Source organism: Nothoprocta perdicaria, unplaced genomic scaffold, assembly GCF_003342845.1.
Source record: "Nothoprocta perdicaria isolate Ctin4 unplaced genomic scaffold, notPer1 scaffold_44, whole genome shotgun sequence".
Taxonomy (NCBI): Eukaryota; Metazoa; Chordata; class Aves; order Tinamiformes; family Tinamidae; genus Nothoprocta; species Nothoprocta perdicaria.
The window spans coordinates 1194163-1216819 of record NW_020455688.1 but is presented as its reverse complement, the minus strand read 5'-3'; the positions used below and the strand labels follow the sequence as shown (position 1 = coordinate 1216819).

The window sequence follows — 22657 nt, the reverse complement described above, 5'->3', positions numbered from 1 at the left end:
GGTTTAGGCTCCTGGTTCTTCTGGCTGTTCTTTATTCCCTCCGCTGAGGTTTGTTTACATAGTAGCCTAGTGTTTTAGCTGAACCCACAGTGAACAAACCCTGTTAGAAGCAGCAGACTGACCTTTTCCCCCTTCCACCTGGGTTAATGTTATACAGGGCTTGGTAAAGCAGCAAGAGCAGCAAGTGACTATGCTTTTTCTTTTCATATATAGATACTTTTGACCCTTCTGTTTTACCTCAGCTGTATCCTTGCTCTCCAGAATTAATGGAAACAAAACATCTCTAAGATATTGGCAGTGATCTTGAGCATGACTCATTACTAGGCTAGGCTGCTTGGCCCTGTAGTCTTCTCTCCATCTAGCTTTCCTTAAACTATCTTTTGATTATTATTATGTTTTTAAATCTTAAACAAAAGTCATTATATGTAATTTAACAGATTTAATCTCTGCTAAGCATTCAGTCATCCAAGGAAAGATGCTACAGAAAGGCTGTTCCTTTTGCTGCTGCTGCTCTAATTACATAACGCTGGGCCTTGGCAGGAGCAGGGTGACTCAGCCSCTCCTCGCGGCCACACGCTCCGAGGCAGCAATGAGGAGAACTGCTTATTCTTATGGATTGAAGCTGAATTTTGGGGAGAAAAAATAAAAACAAACAAAAAAGCTTGTGAAAAGCAGTCCAGGGAGATGTATTCTTTCCATATATAACTGCTTTCTGTAAGCATGCAAGTGTGCAGCAAGATACATCTAAGTGCATAAGTGACCTCTTTGTATCCATGAGAGTGGTAGTTGTAAACATTGGTCTGGGGACATAACAAAGACCCTTCTTTCTTCTTTCCTTTTGAATCTGAGGCCTTTGCATTTTTTTAAGCAGTGTGACCTTCATATGCAACTGTTGTAACTTTTTCATAATCGTTGCTAGTCTCCAGTATCCTCAGAGCTGAGGACTGAGGTGAAACCTTGCCGGTGAATTGAGCTTCTGTGTGTGACCTGGGTCATAAAAGCTAAAAACGTGTTTTTAAATAGAAACACCGACTTTACAAGAAGCAGCAAGTCTCGTCACACTGCAGTTTAAGCCAGCCCTCCTGTCCTCAACTTACTTTTGGGTCATGGGCTGAGTCCACGAGTGCCCCTGGAGCACAGCCATCGCATTCCAGGCTTGCAGCTYGCTGGACCTTCTGGGAAGCTAATTTTAGTGACACGGAGCAGCCTCTGAAACCCRGGGCTCAGATGGCTCAGCTTTCATAGTGGCAAGCTTGTGTGTTATGTATTTCACTTGTTTCCCCCTTCCTGCGTTGTGCTGAAACGGGTTCCTTTGACTCCTGGAAGCCTCTTGGAGCTGTTCCAGGCCACCTGAGGGGAGAGATTGTATGGGGCTTTATAAAAACTAGAAGCTACCTCAAACTAAAGGCTAAAAAGAGCTGGCAGAGTGTTTTTACTCTGTTGTTTAAAAGCTGCAAAGGCTCCCRGGGACTTTATTTTCAGGGTTGAAGCCTGTCGGTGGAGTTGCCTGCTCCAGCTCTGATGTCCGTCACCTTCTCCATGGGAAGCGGGAATAGGCTCCGTGAGGGTTGCCAGGTGCAGTGCGCTGTATTGCTGATGGTTGTGAAGCAAAATCRGAGCTTTAGGTTTAGCTTTGTTCTTTTATTTTTTCCACCCTCTCATTTTTTGGTAATAATGACAAATATTGTAGGTCTTACTTCATAAATCTTGCTGCTTTTCCGTGGATCTCATTTTCTCCAAGATGCCGTTATTTGTGTTTCAGCTTTCTGAGAGCAGTGAGTCAGATGTAGCACTAAGTGTTCAGCAAAAAAMCAAGCTTGGGCAAGTGGCTTAGAAGAACAATTAGAAAAAATCACTTTGCCTCAGAAATGCTTCTTCTCTTATCAGTTTAACTCGAGTGAAATAGTGCTTGGTGTTGGTGCTGTGCTCGTTCTGCCTTCGGCAGGCGTGGAGAAGCTCATGGACGTGCTGTGTTTCCATCACTGCTGACCTTGTCTGGAACCAGAAGGAAAGAACCAAGGCCTGAGCGAATCCTTCAGCGCCGTCGCTGYGTCCCTGGAAAATTAAGTTGTGCTTGGAAACTGTGGGCTTGTTAGCTTGCTATGGTGTGAATAAGTCTAGGGAGGATCTCAAGAAGAGGGTTTACATGGAGCTGTGACTGAATATCCATAGCACAAAGAGATGTTGAAGGCCTAATAGCTGCACAGCAGGGTTTGTTCTTGCTCCTGTAGGAGCTAGGGCTGTGGAGGGCAGGGGAAGGAGCGAGGGGAAGTCGAGGGGGAGCAGCTTTCCCCCTTTCCCTCCTTTAAAGCGGTCCTTTCCCTCCGCTTTCTCCTTGGCAGAGGCTCAGGCCTGTGTCTGTCGGAGGAGGCCATCTGTGCTGCCCGGCCTGCTGGGCTGCTGCAGGATTGCACCAGAGTTAATCTGCGCTCAAACAGCGCTGCCCACGGGGCTGCCCGGAGAGGCTGCTGCCATAAAACAGCTCAGGGATGGGGCAAAAACAGCCCAGCTGCCCCAGCCTGAMGCTGCAGATCCCTTCCCAGCATCAGGAGTTAATGGGGGGCAGGCTGCTCAGATGAAAGCTGCTGGAAAGGGTAATTGGTTTATGAAATTAAATCTTTTTTTTTTTTTTTTTCCTTGTAGCTGAAGAGGTAGAGAGCGAGGATACAGGAGGGGGATGGACAAATCTAGTTACATCAGTGATGTATTTCCTCTGCTAAATTCAATTCCAGTCTGCCGTTTGCTGCCACCTCAGTATCTGCAAATTGGAAGTGACAGTCTGAAGCACTTGAGCAAAACATCCTCCCATCTTATTTTTCATTTTATCTTCTTGCTATAAAACAAGTTAGCTYTAAAATGCAGTATTCAGCCTGTGAGAGTCCGTTTAGTGGATGACTTGGAGCRTTTTAAGCCAATAGCTTATGAGCATTGAGCTCCTCTTCAATGGCTAAACATGGRCTGAAGAGATAGCTGATACCTTTTTATCAGTACAGATAAAACTTATAGATATATATAACTTATAGATAAGACCTGGACCAAATAAATTCTGCTGTGACTTCTTCCAGAGTCCGAGCAGTTGCATCCGGAGCCATCCAGGAAACTGTAAGCTCTGTTCCTGCCAAACTTGGGCCTCAAAACCTGCCTGAGGCTTTCCTGGTGCCTACAGGCAGGTGCAGGGGCTCATATGGAGTCTGCTGAGCATATAGGACATATAGGATGCTGCATATCCAGCCACACACCCCTCATACAGCCCCGGGCAGCCTTGCGGCTGGTGGGAGCAGTGCCYGGGTGTTGGGTAAGGGCGGCTGGTCGGGGTGTTGCTGGATTTCATCCTGAAGTACATTGAGGACCACAGACTGATATACACTGCATTTATTGCTTGCTCAGGGAGAACTGCCTAGCTGGCATGTAAAAATAAAAGCAGCAGTCAAATGGCCTGGACCTTGGCTGTAGTTTTGCTTAGGAGAGGGTTCTTYTGATGCCAGGATTAGGGGAAGGTTCTCACTTAGTGCAATGTCATTTATAGGTCTTATGTTTGAGTTTGGTTTGTATTTTGTGTTATTTGAAGTGGAATAAAGGAAATCAATAATGTTATTACCTTAAAAGGAGTTGGGTTGAAGGGTAAATATGAGTTTGTGATGCTTTCACCCGTTTTGTTGTGAAAAGTTAGGGAGKAGTTTTGAAGGAAAAAAAATAGGACAAAAATGTAATAAAGGAGCTGTAGACTTTTGATGTTTGCTTCACTGGTTGCCAAAAAAAAAAAAAAAAATCCTTTAGAAGTGTTGGGAAGTACATTACAGGGCTGTGTTTGCTGAATAATAACTCCCCAGATAAAAGGATTTCACAAAGGAATCGCTGTTTAAGAGCCCGGATTGTGTTTGCCCAGGAAGCGGAGGTGCCTGCGCTGGCTGCCGGGAGCGGGACACGTTTTCCTGCATCCGAGGGGCCGTGTTAACCAGAGYGGGACCCAGGTTTGCCATCCACCATGGCCCTTGTGTCTTCAAACTTTCCCAAGAGTTGCAGAGCTGATATGTTGGTCATAACACTAATTCATAACACTGAAAAATTCAGCAAGCAGAAACATGAAGCATCTTGGAGATGAATCTGTTCCCGCCTTTCCTCCACCCTGCTTGCTCTTCATGGAGAGTGATTTGACGAATAAAAATGTAATGGAATAGAAAGGATGGGAAACGTGTGGCCAAATGGATGGCAGAAAGCTGCTTTTTTGGGTTTAGAGGAGGACTTTTTTGTGTTTGTTTCCCAGTTCATATTGTCTGCTTCACTTCATGTTTTCTTAAGTGCTCTTGTATTTAATATTTCATGAATTTGCAAGTGATTTTTTTTTTATTTAAGCTAAACTTGACAGGCTTAGTTTAATAAGACATAAGTATTGGTGACTGTAGGGTTTATAGGTCAGTTTGTCTCCTACTTGGTGCCGCCTCTGGCTTGAGAGCTGCTTGAATCCAGGCTCTCCTGAGCAAGATGAAAGCAACTCCTGCCCTGCCGCATTGCTTAATGAGAAGGAACTTTACCTGGGAAATCTTCTCTTCTTCCCAACATGCAGCTTTGAGCTAGTTGCCCTTGTTTGAAAGATTCATCTGTGACTTTTTCCATTAAAAATAATCTGCTGCTTTGCCGTTTATAGGTTGCTCTTAGAAGGCTTTACTGCTGTTCTGTGGAGCTGCTGAGACAGGATACGGCGACTGTTGTGGCAAGTGCCCCTCGTTACGGGAGAGTAATAGCAGTAATAGTTCACGTGGAGCTGCAAACCAGAAAAATACCCCGAGCTTGGTCTCTTCAGTGCACGTCAAGCAGGACATTAAGGCTTTGTCATGGTCTGCTAGCTGTGGGGAGATTCCTACAGGGAAAACCAGATAACAAGAGTTTATTCTTGATCTGATGAGGCAGGGCTGTCAAACCGCTCAGTGGCTGAAAGGATTCTCTTTGTTTTAATCATCAGGTCAGTTTTTTTATCCCTGGAAATAAACTGAGCTAGGGCACTTTTCAGAAAGATGTGATGTTCTCTAGTTCGAGCAGGAATTAATGCTGGGAAGTCGGGTGTCCTGCGTGTCTCAGGCGGTTGCAGCAGGCCCCAAATGGCAGAATCAGGGGCTCTTTCCCGGCTGACGTTGTTTTTAGTCGAGTCATAATGCACCTATTCTGCTGAGAGAGATTAATTCCGAGCAGTACAGTGCATTACTGTGGCACTGTGCTATTTTAGCCGGCCCCAATTAGGCAGCTTGGCCCAGGGTGCTGAGCCAGAGTAGATTTAGGGGATTAAGTTTCCTGTGCGTGGCCTGCAGGCCCTGCAAAAGGCACTGAGCATCAGCAGCACCTGGGTGTGTYGGTGCTTCCGAGGGAGGGATGCAGGGCAAAGTGTCACTGGGAAAGCTGCCACCTCGACAGAGATGCGACTGGGAATGGGTGGAAGAAACTGGGTTGTGTGCAATTAAGAGCAGCCAGAAAAACAGGTGAGATAGGGCATGTAGAAGATGAAATGGGTGAAGCTCTATTGGTCCYGGAGAAAAATCGTAGTGACAGACTGCCAGGCTGGGAGTTGGCAAGGAGAGGTGACTAAAAAGCGCTTTATTTCCCCACGTTTTAAAGCATGGGTGCCACCTATAATAGTGAGAGCCTATAATAGCAAAACACACCAAGAGACATTGTGCAGGTCTCGGAGCACGAAGTACTTTTTGAACAAATTATGTGTATGGTAAATCTTTGGTGCTGTAGTTCAAGAGCTTGCTGTCTGAGCTCTTGGCTAGGCAGGGAGTTACGTTATGTTGTTAAAAGAGGTYGGGGTGATTAAAATCTTTAGTCTGTACATTTTTTGGAAAAATAAAAAAAGATGTCTCTCAAATCAGACCCAACTGTGATCTCTTCCCAAGTGCTGTTTTCCTACTCCATGGCTGAACCGGGCGTTGCTGAAGAGCCATTTCGAAATGAGAAGGGAGCTGCTTCAGAGAGCAGTGTTCTTGATTGGGGCTTGTTCGGTTTTAGGTGTTTTCGGTCTTGCATGTGTTTGCCGCAGCTCTTCTAACACTTCCTTCAGCTTCAGTGGCAAGCCAGGGAGAAGGACACTGTCATTCATCACTACTGTGTCTCTAGATGCTGTCTTGAACCCTGGTGGAAGTACTTGATCCAGGGACAAGCTGCTAGTTCTGGAACTGAGTTTCATCAGTTYAGCTGGTCTCCAGAATAGCCTCTTACGGAGATGTGGCTCCACACCCACAGACCACTTGCATCTTACCCTTATGTTGGGCTTTACAGCAGCAGAGTGCTGGGATTTATCATCCAGTTGCAGAGCATGGATATCACGAGAGGTCTTTGCAGGCTAATGTCAAAACTGCTTCCGTGTCTGCCCTGTAACCCCTCCAAATTTATCATGTAAACCTTTGGTATTGTAGGTGAACTGCTTCTCTCTGGTCATTCTGAGTCTTTACTTTTGGAAAAGGGAGAGAATTATTTGACATCTGTCCTAATTGCACTGATTCCTCAGTGTCAAAAGATAATTCTGGACCTTATATATACACATATATTTTACTAGACAGAGTGAAAGTATGTGAACAAAATTGTTCATATTCTTGCTTAGTTTTCAGTCTTCGTTCTACAAGTCAGTACTAAAAGCCTTTTGGAATTGAGGGGGAAATCAGTCTTTTGAGAAACATAAAAGGCTGCTTCATTTYGTAAGTGAAGGTATGGTTTCCTTTTTGATTTTTAGAAGAATTGTTGTTAGTTTTTGCAATATTGGAAGACAAATGTCAAAGCASCTGGGGAGCTTTAGAAGTCCTCACAGTTCGTACTTGGAAGAACTGGCTGCTTTTGGGCTGTCTGCTCCGCATCAATGAGARCAGTGAGAGTACCTAGTCTTGAAAGGAAACTTGTCCTCTTGCTGACTTCTAGGCATTAAAATATAATACAGTAAAATAAATGGAATATTTTTTAAAGAACCTTTCTCGCTGTCATTTTCTGGCTTTGAAGTGTGGTAGGTGGCAGCCTCTGTTTTATTAACTCAGTTTTCTGTCTGTGCAGAATGCTTTTAAGGAAGACATATGATGAATTTCTCTTTGAAGGCCATCTCCCTCTACCTAGAAATAAAAGCTGCTTTATTACAAAATGTGCATTAATTTACAGCAAAGCAGCTTTTACTACATGTTTATATATTCCTCAAGTTTTGGAATTAGTGGAAACAGCTGCTAGTGGGCTAAGTTGTTTGGTAGGGAGCTTTAACTCCTGAATTGTTTAGCATTCTCATTTATTTTAAAGAAAAAGCTTATACTAATGATTATGCATCACAGAGAAAGTCTGTGACCCATATTAAAAAATTCATGTCCTTAAATGCAAATATGCTTTATAGAATATTTATGTTTTTTTTTTTTTTTCTGAGAAACTGCCTTTTGGACATTTTGTAATTGATCCCTTAATGATATTCTCAAAGGATTGTTTAATTTCCACTGTGTACGAGAGGAGATGTTAGGAGGGAGGCATCTCCTCATATATGTGAACTTTCTATGAAGGAATTTATGTATGGAAAACCTTATAAATAATTTAGAGCTGTTCCCTGAAGTGTTGCATACTGGAATATGAAGCCTTTTGAATCCAAATTTTGAAAAGCTCTGATGATAGCCGTGCACATCCTTGCATGAAGAACTTCTTATCTGCAATAAAAAAGCCAGTGCATCACAGTCGGTGTCATCCATACAGGGAATTTCCTACTGAATTAAAGCATCTGTGTGGTGCTATAATGTGAATTTGTCTGCCACAGCCTATTGCTCACTCAGCAGTGCCAGAGGTGGCATCTCCCCCTCGGCGGGTGCTCTGGCACACCGAGCAGTAGGTCAGCAGGTAGCCTGGGACCCTTATGTTTCCCCAGCAGGTTTTTGGAGCAAGTGGCACGTCTGCCTGGCACGGAGGGCCTGGGATTTGTTTCCTTTGGTGGGGATGTAATTTCTGCCCTCTGAAACTAGTCTGCAATCCAGACTGAGATGTGGTAGGTGAGCAGAGCTGCCAGGGGACACAGCTAGTCCAGGCCAAAACACCCACATGGACTCAGCATCAAATGAATGTATGCCTTTAAATATAACAAATATATATATAGACCTTCAACTTAGACCTTGTATAACCAAAAGTAACAGCACTGAGGTAAGTAGAGGTACTTGAAGTTCCGATTACATGGAAAATCTATAGGTAGTATTCCAACATTTTGTTCTATGGGTAGCTCTACCACTGAGGCTCCACTGCCCTTTTATGTAACCATATTTGTTGGCTGCTGTTCTTAATCTATATGTGTTTTAACCTTGGTTCTGCATYGAGAACTTGAAAGTACTTTATGTATGTTCAACTCATAATTTAGTGATTTTGTTTTTTAAGCAGCTGGAATAGTGTTAGGTTGGCCAGAGTTTTTCCTCTAGTTAAACTTTTAAACTTTCTTCTAGTTAATCATTAAAAAAAGAAAGAGTTACCGACTTCCACAGTCGTCTTTAGGCACACACCTAGGTCTGTGAATACAATTTTAACAATACTGTGTGAGTGTTAAGAATAGAGAGGAACTGAAAATTATAAAGTACAAGAAGATCAGGATGGATGTGTTTATGTATAAAGAAACTAGACAAACTGAAATAAAAATTGAATTTTTTTTCAGTGGGGGAATGCTGATGAATTAAGACATCCTTACTTGTAGAACTTGTTAAAATTGTTTTTTTTGTCCTCTGAAGATCTGTCACTTCACTGAAGTGAAATGTTTCATTGAAGTGTTCTTGCTATGACAAAATTCAGTTCCATAAGGAAGAAACGTGGGCCCTCCCCTTGCTATTATAGCAAGGAGCTTTTGTTTAAGATACTGCGTAGGCTTTGGGAGTCCCTGCTCCTAAATTAYTACTTGAGTTTGAACTGCTGAATTTTTTATTTTCATTGCCCAAAGAAAACCCTTTTGGGTTGGTGGCTGGACCTTCAAGGAAGATCATGTTGTTTGCATGAGTGGAGCTCTGACATGGTTAGTGTTGTTCAGTCGGCTGGAAGTTTCCCGATTTGATGAAAAATTATTATTTCTTTTTTCTGTCTTTGTGAGAAATTCCTTTCGGATACGATTTGTGTTATTTGTATGCTCATCCTTCAGTGATGAGAGCTATAATGTTCTTTTTGTCTTTTCTTGAATAGAATTAGACCACAGCTAGCCAAAGAGAAGATTGAAGGATGCCATATCTGCACGTCTGTCACGCCTGGAGAGCCCCAAGTGTTCCTGGGCAAGGACAAGGCCTTCACTTTCGACTATGTGTTCAACATCGACTCTCAGCAAGAAGAAATCTATATACAATGTATAGAAAAACTGATTGAAGGTTGTTTTGAGGGGTATAATGCCACKGTCTTTGCTTATGGCCAAGTAAGCTTTACAATTTCTTTTGAAGTATTTATTTTGGAGTAAACATAAACAGTTTTTTTTTTATGCTGATCTTTTAAGTTTCAGAATTCATTGACCTATTTTTTTGTGTCTTCGTTTTATGTTAAGCAAGATACTCTCTAGAAGACTGTTTATGAGGCTATTTGGATGCCTSTCTGTACAGGATGACAACTGAAATTTGGCAAAAATACATATGTGGTAAATTTGAATTGATAGTAATGTTGACAGGAGCAGGAGTCCATATATTTCCTGAATTCACCCCTAAAGCAGCAATACAAATTAGTGATTTATTCAGCTGGTTCAGATGCTGAGTTTGAGCATGTTAAATGACAGATCTCAAGTTAGTGAGGTGAAGTCTAGTCCTAGTGAAACAAAGCAGTTTGCAGACCTAGTTCATTTGATTATAATCAATTGTGTGATGCTATTCTTGTCTCAGACGTGACCCACTAATTAAGTGAAAACTCAACACCACCCTATCTTCTGTAAGACATTGCTTTTAATTAGGGATTTTTGCTGGTGAGGGTGCAGGCTGCTTGTGTTCTTAGGCGCTGTCTATAGAAGGAAAACAATGGTAATACTCTACCTGAGATATTCAGACATCATAATTAAAGCCATTTGATCTACTTCAATGAAGAATTGCAAATTATGATCTTACATTTGCAATGTGTGTGCTTTAATTAGTCTCAGTTGAAAACATTAACCATTCTTTTGACCTCAGAGATGTCAGCTCAAGCCTGATGTAAGCAGCTTAGGGAAAGCTTGTAGGGAAAAGGTTATGAAAGACTCAGCGGGGCCTTGCCTGCCTTGGGTCTCATTGGGGATAAACAGTAGAATTTGTGCAACTTACACTTTTTATTTGTGTTTTCAAAGTCACCTATTCTCCCTGTGCATGTGTATTGTAAAAATAAGTGTGTCTTGGTCTATCTCTAGCACTAGTTCTCACAGACTGCCCTTCTTTGTGATGAGTGACCTTTATTTCAATCCAGACAGGTGCTGGGAAAACATACACCATGGGCACTGGCTTTGATGTCAACATAACGGAAGAGGAGCAAGGCATCATCTCACGTGCTGTTAAGCATCTTTTTAGATGTATTGAAGAAAAAAAACAAGCTGCTATTAAGGAAGGACTCCCACCTCCAGATTTTAAAGTGAATGCACAGTTCTTAGAGGTAAATATGCTTTGTGTTGGTGTATATAACTTTTATTGGAAAGCCAATAAAACAGTTTTTTGCTGGTTACTGCTTTTGCACTCTTTCTTCTCCTGCAAGACATTTAATTAACTTTCATGTTTTCAAAAGGAAACTATGAGGTTTCCTTTGGCTGTTTTTATGAATTAAAGAGCCATTTTTTAATCTTATTCCAGTAACTTTAGAAGTTTCCTTTGCAGGGTTGTTTCAAAGTATAGGAACWGTTGTAGTAAGCATCACTTACCCTTTTCTATACTACACATTTATTCACAGGGCCTGTTGCTGCTGCTTCTTTGTATTTCTCCYCAGAGCTTCAAARCAAATATCTTATAAAATCAACTGTATTTTATGCCTTTGAACAATGAGCCAGGCTTTGTCTTCTTGTATAATTTGGCCATAGATTTCTTTAGCTTTCCAAATCTATTCATTAGATGTGTTAGCTTTCTTTCATAAAACAATAAACCTAGCATAGAAATAGGTTATTTATTTATTTATTGTCATCCTTGGTGGTTTAGGATTAGATTTCTGTGTTGCTGTTTCTTCTTTCAGTGGTTCCAGAGCCTAGTTTAAGGTTTCTGCTGTGGAAAAACTGTTGCCTTTGTTTGTTTTTGTAAGCAGAGCTCCTGGTAAAAGAAGCTGTAATACCTGTGGTCTTCCCCGTCTGAAACACCTGCTGGTTTAAGTCTTGCAGCTTTTAAGCTGAGTCTCCTGTCAATGTAACTGAGTTTTAAACTGATCTGCTTTGGGTTTAGCATTTATATTGACTACCAAGCTGCAAAATCTGTTACTTAATCCTTACTGAGAAGCAGCAGCATTTTAGGGAGAATCTGTAATAAACGAATATTGCTTAATGCAGCATTTTGCAACTGGATTTTGCTGTTTTTGAGGAAAAGTTCTTCTGTTACCCAAGAGAAAAGCTGTTGGATTTATTACTGCTGAGGCAACCTAGGCACACTAGTCATATGGTCCTTTAATTCTTTCAAAGATTAACAAGCTGGCATTGTTTTGCACGAGTGGGTACCTGTGTCCCTGCGCACTCTCTGCAGAGATGCTGGAAGCTCYGGCTGATGTTTGTCTGCAGAGACTGGAAGCCTGAGCCTGGTGAGGGGGATGCCGGGCTGGGCTCTTCTCCACGGGAGCATCAGGAAGCTCCGCTCCTGTTTCTGCTCAGGCAGCTGCAGCGTGAGCAATAACTGAGCATTTCACCTGGGCGATTTCTGAATTTCAGGTTTTTGTGATGAAACAGTGTGGTGGTGCTGTGGCTGAGTCCCGGAAAACAGACCAAYAGCTGAATATTACACCATTGTTACCCGTATGGCTTAAATTGCAACATAATCCAGATGAAATGGACTTAAAACTTTGTGTTATGCTTTAGAGTAGGGTTATTTGAAGTGTGATGGCTTCTCCTTAATAATAAACAGCTAATTTTTTCCTGCACTGAAGTTAGAAATGTCAGAAAAAAAAAGTCTTTTCTGATTAGTTAAGTATTTTGTACTCCTCTTGTATGGGAAGGTACATAAAAACCTTTTTCTTCACAAACTTTTTATCTGCCATTAGGCCTGAKTTGCATAAAGAATTGAGGCACTTGCAAAAAGATGACACAAATCTCAATACTTTGAGGTCTGATAGCTGGATAAATTCAAGAATTATCACGAGCAGTGACTGCTCTTTGCTAGTTACTTTCAGTCCCTTGAAGCCTCTCTCACCTCCTTGCTTTCCTGCCAACTTTTGGGCAAAATAGGCCTGAACATCCCAGGCAATTCTTGGTGTGAGATCAGGATCCTCTCTTTAATTTGTGGCATCTGTTGTGCATAGGTGCATTTTTTTTTTTTTTTTTTTACCAAGAGATTTTCAGTGTATAATAAAGTATATTGAGTTCATAGTAATTTCTTAAGAGTGGTCCTTTGGCCTTTACCTAGGAATTTTAATTACTAATTTAATCACTCTGAGCTAAGCCCTGCTGATGTGAGTTGGTATAACTGAATGAAGACACAGGAGCTGTTGCAGCTTATTGAGAACCAACGCTTGTGGTAAATTTTTAGAAAATTTGTGTCATGCATAGATTTCATTGGTTTCTAGAGAAGTTGTTTCAAAAAAGTTTTTTGCCTTTTTTTTTTCTTTCTCCTTAGCTTTACAATGAAGAAATTCTTGATCTTTTTGATACCACACGTGATATTGATGCAAAGAATAAAAAATCAAATATCAAAATACATGAAGATTCGGCCGGAGGGATTTATACAGTGGGAGTTACAACCCGAACTGTGAATGGAGAATCAGAGGTGATCATAAAAAAAAGAATTACTTTCTAGCATACTGAGTGCTATTTTAAAGAAAGTGTTGTCTGTATGTTTTGATAAAAGTCAATAAAAGGTTCATATCTTTCTTCTTCTTGTTTGTTGCTGAGACAGTGATAATTTTAAGTTTTCAAAACATAGTTCTAGAGAAGAAATCAGCAGACAAAGGACATAGTTCTAGAGAAGAAATCAGCAGACAAAGGAGAAGCAAATATCCATAATTTTTATTCTGTTTAGCATAAGCAGAACTTTATGCTTTGCATACAACTTCTGTAAACTGTAGCTGATTTTTTTTCTTTATTTTAGGTTTAAATCTCATCTTCGAGACTAAGTGTGTTCCATTTAATGCTAGATGCAGCCTTATACTAACAGTGTAGTTCCACCATGAGTTAATATTTAGGCATATGTGTAAAGCTACYTTCCCAAATATCATATATTGTATTTTTACTATGTCAGAAAAGCTTTTCAAGGTGACTGATACGAGGTAAACTGCTGTTCATATGTGTCACTGCATTGCAGATCTGAATACAAAYGTCAGTGATTACATGGCAGAACAGTTTTACTGTAGGTGAATGAAAAAGTTTCATGTTGCTCCCAGAGAACAGTAGAAAGAGGGATATAAAGAATGAAGATTTAATTGATTTCTTTGAAGAGCCCCAGAAAACTTGGTTTGTTTATGAATCTTTGCTTTTCATGTACAGGAACTGAAACAACAGCAGATTAAAATTAGCTTATATRGAAAACCATATGATGAGTTATTGGAACACGTAGTGCATTCAATGCCTCTTAATTATTTAATGGCAAATGATGAGATGTACTTCTTCTCTTCCTTCCAGATGATGCAATGCCTGAAGCTGGGAGCTTTATCTCGAACCACTGCCAGTACTCAGATGAATGTTCAGAGCTCGCGGTCGCATGCTATCTTCACCATCCACTTATGTCAAACCAGAGTTTGCCCTGCATTTAACACTGTATGCGTCTTGGCTGTTACTAAATAACAATTGAGTATCCATTTTTCAGAATATTGCTTTTTCATCCACTGCTATTCGAGTTGCAGTTAGTAAGGATGCTGCTGTAGTCATCAGGCTCAATGAATTTGCTAAGCACTATAATAACTTGATTTAATCAGTGCATACGTAACCAGCTTCTAGCCAGAGGCAACAATAAAATCCATCCTTCTTACATGAACTTGCCCATTTTCTTCAGTATCTTATTGCAACATACACGAGAAAGTTAAAATATAATTTGTCTTTTAATTGGGAAAGCATTTTTGAGTATGTTAGTAGTTATTTGACTTAAAGTGGCAGTCAGCTAACTGCGAGTGATGAATATTCCTGGTRATGTATTGATACCCAACAGGGAAGAAGTGGAAAGTTGAGAAAGCGTAGGAGCCTGAAGCCCAGTGTATTTATAAATATATATTATATATATAAGTGTATGGTGCAGGCTGGCTGCGTGGCTGGCAGCMGGAAGGGCCCAGCAGTCTAGGCCCAGCTGTCCAGGTCGCCCCATTGCAGTGGGGTGAGAGCTTCTCCTCTTGSTGCATTTCTGCATTCAGAGCTTCCAAGAAGCTCCTGGACATCCCTGTGATTTATTAAATCATTCCCAGGGAAAGGATGCCCGAGAGAAGGGCTCTGAGGGCAGCGAGGGAGGGAGCGCGAGCCGGCAGCRGTCAGAGCATCGGCAGGCAGCGGCCCCAGGAATGGTGTGCGGCCCTGCTCCTCCTGCAGGAGCTGCTGAGGGGAAAATGCTGCAGGAAAATGTTGAACTGCTGTGAGGAGGGAAGGGTCTGTAACCACACACATGGCTCCTTGCAGTCTCAAAGGAGCAAGCTTGGTCCTTTACTCTGATGGATCAGAGCTGATCGATCAAGGGCATACTAAGACCTCTGCCATTGGACACCTGAGGGTGTTATTTTTTGAAGAAAAAAACACATGCTGATTGTGATAGAAATTCCTAGTAAAGCTTGGAGAAGAGATTGTAAGGGATTTAAGTAATAGACACCAGATATGTACCTGTGACATGGAAGATGGGGAGAATTTGCCCTGTGTTGAGAAGGAAGGCCAAGAAGTGAGTAGTCTGAAGAATGAGTAGCTTCAAGTTGTTTCTCTTCTTGTTCAGTGGTGCCTTAATGACAACAGATCTAACAACATTGGAAGTAAAATAAAGCTACCCTAAGAGGCAAGCTTAGGGTTTATCTGATGAAAGAGGATATTTTTAGTCTGGGCTTTGGGAAGTCAAATGGAAAGAGGGTGACTAGCTCCTTGGTAAACCCTGTACACTGACAGAGGGAACGAGGATGAATGAAGAGTCAGTAACTGCAACTTGCTTGGAAAGGAAAGAACGATACCTCTTCCTTCCCCCTTTTTCCTTCCTTGTCCTGCTTTCCTGGCCAAGTCAGAAGTGCTGGCAGAACACTGGGTTGCTGAGAAGACTTATTTAATAAGCTAAAATGAAAAAAAAAAAAAAAAAAGCAGACTCATGGAACAGCAAAAATTATGATGGAGTTGCAAAATTTCTTATTTGTTTTGCAGATTTATGGATGGAGTGTTTTCCCCCCCCTTTTTTTTTGGAAGACTTTGTTCTCTAACAATTGATTTAAGATATTTGAGGAGATATTGCAAATATTGTTCTCCTTGATGACTACTTTTGTATTTTTTGGTAGATGACTTTTTTTCTACYATCAAGAGACATTATACCCCAAATTGTTAGGTATATAAAGTGATGTCTTAAAGAATGAGGTTTATGACTAAAATGAAGACAGTTTTTAGGAAATGCGATTATTAAATAAAACCACTAAAGGGAGGAGACAGACRTGAAAAATAGATATTGCAAAATAACTATGGATTGAACTTTGCACTGAGATACATTAATGTGAAAGACCTTTCCAATATTTATGGATTCTTTCTTTATTTCAGGATAATGCCACAGATAACAGGATAATATCTGAATCCTCTCAGATGAATGAGTTTGAAACTCTTACTGCCAAGTTCCATTTTGTTGATCTAGCAGGATCTGAAAGGCTAAAGCGAACAGGAGCCACAGGAGAAAGGGCAAAGGAAGGCATTTCCATCAACTGTGGATTAGTAAGATTAAAAATTTGTTTCTCTATGCTTTTGGTACCATCTTCCCRTCCTTTTTGGATCACTTGTTTTTAGTAATCCTTGAAGTAGAAAATACACCAGGTGCAGGACAAGAACTACAGCATGAACCATAAGAATATACACTTATTCCAACTGGTAACTTCTAACTGTTGTAAAATAGAGTTAGYTACTCTACCTTTTAAAATATACTGTAAAGTTCTTTTCATCTCTTGTTGTATAAGAATCACAAATGATTAGTACAAGTAGTTTACAAGGGGTACAGGCACGTAAACCGTGGACAACAAAGCTGAACTGATTGAGAAATAGCTYTTCTCTGTTATAATTCCTATGTGTAATGTGAAACAACCTGAGGCAAAAGATTTGCAAGTGGAAAGATAATTTTTAAGTTGATAGTGTCAATTCAGTTTTTTTTGTCTAGGTACATTGTATTCTTCATGCAGTTTCTAAATCAACTATATGAAATATTTTATTAAATTATAACTGCATTGAATATGATTATCAGAGTGTGGTTTTGGCCCTTTGTTTTGAACTGCTTGGCTTGTTGAGGCTCTGTGCAATTTTGTATTAAACACTCAGTAACATAAATTCATTTAAATAGTTATTTTTTCTCCTATTTTGTAGTACTAGAGAGGTATTCTTTGTCCAGAACATTGTTGCAGTTCTCTTGCCGTCACAAGCTATATTGGATAGCCTATGGAAGAGAACTTAATTCAATTTTATCATTGATATAAGCAATAAACAAATAGAAAGGTAGGCATTTAAATAAAGTAAATGAAGCTTTAAAATAAGTGATGTGGAAGGCAAAGGTGAAAATCAGTGTGATGAAATTAGTATTTTATCTGATCATAAAACTTTCATTTACAATGAACTTAAATTCTCTTGACTTTCTTTGAAAACACACAATGGAAGAGATTTAGAGCATTTACTTTAAAGCCTTTGTGGAATGTAGTTTTTACACAGTTTTACAGCTGTTGGATACAGTAAAACCATATTTGAGACTAAATTATTAAGAACCGGCTGTCTAGTGTGCCATCTAGAGGAATGTTCTTCAGTTTGGCTCATGCGTTGCTTATTGGAGCACATGAAGTTGCACAGCTTGACAGAAGCAAAATATTAGGCTGTTAAAAATGTTAACTAGGTCCAGCGTAGCAACACAATAAGATTTTCCTGAACATAATTTCAGCCTAATTTCAAACCTTAAATGTTTAGCTTTTCTTCACACATCTTATTTCGTATCTGCAGAGGCAGTAAATCCTGTTTTTTTCATGACAGTATCACATATTATTCTAGCTTTTACATTAAGCAAATTTGATACTTATTTTAATTAAGCTACTGTTAAAAATAGATGTGAGCTTTAATCATCAAAAGTAAATGTGACTGGCATGTTGATGAGTAAGCAGTGTACATAAATTGTGTTAATCTCTTCTTGAAGATACCAGATTGTAAGAATCATTTGATTCTTTTTTAATATTAATTTTTGTGGGCTTTTGTTTTTTCTTTCTGTTTATAGATTGTTTTAAAATAAAGCTCCTTAAGAACTGATTCTAACCTGTGTGTTACATGATTTGGTATTTTATAGCTGGCACTTGGCAATGTTATAAGTGCACTGGGAGATAAAAGTAAGAAGGCAACTCACGTACCATATAGAGATTCAAAACTTACAAGGCTCCTTCAAGACTCCCTTGGGGGAAACAGGTATGAAAACTGGAACATTTTTCATATGTCATTGTGAATGAGTGTGGATGAATGCATGGTCTTGGAAAAAGAGTCCTTTTCCAAAGGTTCCAAAAACCCTTATAGTCTCAATAAAAAATTCTGGTAATGCAGGAAAGAGCTTTTTTCTTATCGGTGCTATTGTAGGTTTTATTAGACCTGAAGCTTCCAATTATTTAGGAATTTTAATTTCCAGTTAAAGGGCAAGCCCTTTGCATTGAGACATCTTTRGATTATAGGTAGTTTAAACTTTACTGTGTCACAGCTTTATTGATTAGATCACACTAAAGCCATAATGTCTTTTTGCTTCAAGCAGAGATTTTTTTTAAGGAGCTTATCTTAATAATTAAGTAATGGTTGCACTTGATCTATTGCAACATAATAACATGGAGGAGGCGAATCCGTCCTTCTTTGTACAGTTATAAAATACTGTAGAATGTCATCTAAAAATCCTGAAAGTATTTTATTGTAAGCCTCTCCTGAGAATTACATCTGACTATTGGCATTATAACTTCTCTTTGGCTATAATTTTGTATTAAGATATGTTCCCTTCTTTAGTTTTTTTGTAACCAGTTGTTCCTTGTTCCCCCTTCATGTGCATTTTCCCTCCCTCGGAGGTAGGATGGCACAGTGCAGTCTGCATGGGTCAAGGCTCTGCATTTGCTCTTTAATTGGTAAAAATTTCTATTATTAGTGGTCATTTAATTTAATTTTATTTTAGTCAGTCATCAGCACTAAAATGTTTTATGCCTGAATTTGTAAATGCTCTTGGGTTCTGCAGTGAGGTTTTGCTTGCGCAGTGCTCCCTGTTACCATGTGCCCTCACTYACTTCCCTGGCCAGGCCTTCGTCATCATTCAAATTAGTTACTGTGGAGATGTCTGTGATGCAAATGAAGGATTAAGACTTGGGCAATAATGAAACTGTGCATCTAAATGAATAAAGGCATTTAATCTTTTAAAGTAATCACAGATGTTGTCTGTCTGATTAAACTCTGTGCTCCGTGAGAGCCAAGTGAGGTCCTCAAAGTGAGCAGGTGTTTCTAGCCAGGCATCAATAACCACTTAGATGTGGGGCTTACCTCCCAGGAAAGCTGTGCTGTTGACTCATGCCTCTCCTTGGGCTTTTGGTAGCGTGAGTCAGGGCACGTGGCCATCTGCTAGCTTGGGTGCACAAGCCAGATTTGCAGATGGGCTTGGCTTGCTGGGACTGTGCTCTCCTGGGCACGGACTCACCTGCACCCCCTGCTCACACCAGCACACACAGGAGTCTCGAATGAGCAACGTCAGATTTTCCAGCCATTAAATACCCTTTTTCATTAAACAAATAGATTGTGCATCTTGGGGTCTTTTGTGCATGTGTCTTTTATCTGATGCTGAATTATACCTTCATAAAAAAACATACTGTATCTTCTGAATTGCCTGCTTGAGCCTGCTGTCTACACATGTTGCACAGGCATAAACCAAGACTTCAGCTCTGGRTATTTTGCCTAAGCAAACCTGTAGCATTAAAATGTAGAAATGCAAAAGGGAGCTGAGCGTGTTTTAACAAGGTGGTGGCTTTATTTAGTCTGAAAGGAGGGACTGCTGTCTTGAGGAGGACAGGAAGCGTTCCAAGCATTTCACAAGAGAATTAAGAGGAAGAGGATTCTTAAATCACAGCTCTGTTCCGCACAATTTCAGCAGTATCTTGCAGCAATCTGAGAAAATCAGAGCTAGATAAGCAGAGTAAGGACTAAAATTTTGGAAAGATTTTAAGGCCAAAAGAAATCCARTAACAGGAAGTCAACAGAAATGAAAACAATGACTATTCTCAGCTCTCTCTGGTATTAGCGAGTTATGAATATATTTATCAAATAAATTTTATATAAAATACTGACTAATGAGTGCTTTTTCAAAAGAGTTGTAAAATTGCACTTCTAATGAAATACTATTTTAATTTGATTCCAAAATATTTTCCTATCATGAAGTTCAGCTGCTCCCCCTTCTGCCTTCAGGAAGAAATCACATACTTCAGCGTACATGGTGCAGACTGCAAATGCTGTTCCAGAGCAGTTATAGCAGATAAAATTAAGATACATCATTTCTGTCTGTTTCTGACTAATATTAAGTTTGTGTGTGGGAGGGGAAATCCAACATTTTTTTTTATGTATAAAATATAAATCATAAGGTGGGTCAAATTAGCAGTTTGTTATTGAGGAAGTAATATACATTGTAACACAGTAAAAATAATTTCTTAATCATGCTTTAGCTACTAAAAAGTATGAGAAGACTAAATTTTAATAAAGATGCATTTTTTTTTTCTTCTGGGAAATGAGATTAATGGCTTTCTCTTAGCCTGTTCCATAGTTTTCCAAATGCCACCATAGGTATTAGAGTCCATGTTATCCTTTCTCTTTGCAAAGACTTAAAAAGACTTACAGTAGTAAGTGATAACAGTCAGCATGGATTCACCAAAGAGAAATTGTGCTTAACTCGATGACTAGCTGGATAGATGAGGGGAAAGCAGTTGATGTTCATGGTTTTTGACATCGTCTTCTGTAACGTGTGGGATAAGCAAGCAGGCAGAGGTGGATTGAAAGCTGACTGGAAGATCTCAAAGGGTTGTGCTTAGTGAGGCAACCCAGCTGGAGGCCTGTATAGAGCAGTGGGACTCAGGCTGTGGTGCTGGTCCAGTTCTGGGTCTTGTTCAAGCTCTTCATCAGTGATCTGGATCTAGGGAGTCCACACTCAGCAAGATTGCTGATGATACAAAACCAGGATGAAACTCAGGAGGGCTGTGCTTCCTTTCAGAGGGTCCCAGACAGGGTGTGGAGATGGGCAGAGAGGAACTTCATGAAGCTCAACAAAGACAAGTGCAGAGTCCCACACTATAGCAAGGACTTACCCTCTCACCACTACTGGCTGGGGCTAGCCTGCTGGAAAACAGCCTATGTGGAGAAGGACCTGTTAGACAGCAAGTTGACCACTGCAATGTGTCCTTGTGTCCAAGAAGGCCCATGGTGTCCTAGGTGCCCTAGGTGGGTCGTAGCTGCCTAAGGCATTTCTGAGCACATATRGACAACTGAAGGTAGCGTTCAGGCAACTTTCAGAATAAGCTGCCTCATGAATCAATGAGGATAGGCAGTCCTTGAAAACTGGATAATCTAAATCATTGTTTGGGACTCTACAGTGATTTTTAAGTCATTAAATTCGAGTTTAGATATGATCAGGAGAAGTAAACTCTCCTTGAAAAGATTTTCTGGGAGAACCAGTTAGTTGYTTTTATATTTTTATATACTTATACCGAGTCAATGATCTAGCATTTCCTGTATTATGCTAAGATGATAAAACATAAYAAAGCTGGAACTTCATGATTGACAGTCTTTGCTAGTGAGTTGKAGAGTGAAAATTCCCACAAGTGATTTGAAGTCACTACTCCTGTTTCTACCTTAAGGTCTGTTACTCTGTCTTMTTATTGATTTGTAAAGCTGACCTGTGTTTATAACTTGCAGCCAAACCCTCATGATAGCGTGTGTGAGCCCTTCGGATCGAGACTTCATGGAAACCTTGAACACCCTGAAGTATGCCAATCGGGCCCGAAACATCAAGAACAAGGTGGTGGTTAATCAGGACAGGGCCAGTCAGCAGATAAACGCCTTGCGCAGCGAGATCACACGGCTGCAGATGGAGCTCATGGAATACAAAACAGTAAGTGCATCTTTCTAGCGTTGCTCCTGCTTTCAGATGGTTATAGTTTTATAACTATATGTAGTTATATTTTGGCTACTTCCACTTCTTGTAAAAGAGCAATAACCCTAAAAATGATTTACAATCACCCTATTKTAAAAGAACAATACCTTGTGTAAGTATACAGCCCTCCTAATTCCTGCAATTATCAGATGTTTTAAAAAGTATTAGATAGTATTTTTGGGGATGCATCAATGAATGCTGATAACATAAAGACAGACTTCTTTTTAGCAAAAAATGTGCTTACCAGGTAGTGCTTTCTTCCTTTGTGGTGCTTGAAAGAGTGTCTTAATCAAGGAATCATCCTTTCATTTCTTATCCTCTTCAAGAACATTTATTTCAGATTCAGGTGGAATTATGCAGGACTCATCTTACATTAAGAGGCTAGTCAGGTGCTAATGTTTTGAAAACTTTCCATACTGTAGTAATATTTTTTTGAAAGACCATTATCCTTGAAAGACCATATCCTATCCTATTAGTATTGTTTTTGGAATGTTAAGAAATCTGTGGATTACTTTTGCCAAGTTAATAAACTGTCCTATGCAGATGAACCTTTACAAAAACGAAACAAAATAAAATAAACTTCCTTCCCTTTAGGGCAAGAGGATTATAGATGAAGAAGGTGTTGAAAGCATCAATGACATGTTCCATGAGAACGCTATGCTGCAAACAGAGAACAACAACCTGCGTGTGAGAATCAAAGCGATGCAGGAGACCATCGATGCGCTGCGAGCCCGAATAACGCAGCTCATGAGCGACCAGGCCAACCAAGTGCTAGCCAGAGCAGGTACCCGGGGTGACTGCGTCCTGTGTGGGTGACCTACCAAATAAGTTCATGAACATAAGTGATTTACATGTTCCTGCTTCATGGGTCCCTTCGAAAAACATGTCGCCTTTGTAGAAGGCAACTTGGGGACCTGCTTTGGGCAGGAGAAGGCCCCCCTCAACACTTTCCTATGTGTTTCTGGAAACATCTRTCAGGAGAAATAGTTTGGGCCCTGATTTGGCCATTCATTGAGGCTTGTGAGCAACCTGAAGCATAAAATATTTTGATTGAGAATTGTATGTATAGTTATAACTTGACATAACTATTTTGCTATGGTTCAGGACCCATTCACTTCGTAAAGTAATCAACTGCATTATTTTTCTTTTGTGCACWGTTTGTCAGGTTCTTCTGATTTATGGCACAGACATCATTAGGTGCTAGTGTGGAAAACAAAATGGGAAAATGTTAT

The 22657-nt window shown here is 40.2% G+C and overlaps 1 protein-coding gene across 1 annotated transcript in view; it reads left to right on the top strand.

Moving 5' to 3' along the window:
• Positions 1 to 9162: 9162 nt before the first annotated feature.
• KIF21A (kinesin family member 21A) overlaps positions 9163 to 22657 on the top strand; it is a 49714-nt gene continuing 36219 nt past the window's right edge. Inside the window, exons 1-8 of the mRNA XM_026046353.1 lie at positions 9163 to 9379; positions 10384 to 10566; positions 12714 to 12863; positions 13715 to 13849; positions 15797 to 15964; positions 17562 to 17677; positions 21188 to 21383; positions 22020 to 22209. Coding sequence (XP_025902138.1) covers positions 10408 to 10566; positions 12714 to 12863; positions 13715 to 13849; positions 15797 to 15964; positions 17562 to 17677; positions 21188 to 21383; positions 22020 to 22209 — 1114 coding nt within the window. The 5' untranslated portion in view covers positions 9163 to 9379; positions 10384 to 10407. The remainder of the gene's footprint in view (positions 9380 to 10383; positions 10567 to 12713; positions 12864 to 13714; positions 13850 to 15796; positions 15965 to 17561; positions 17678 to 21187; positions 21384 to 22019; positions 22210 to 22657) is intronic.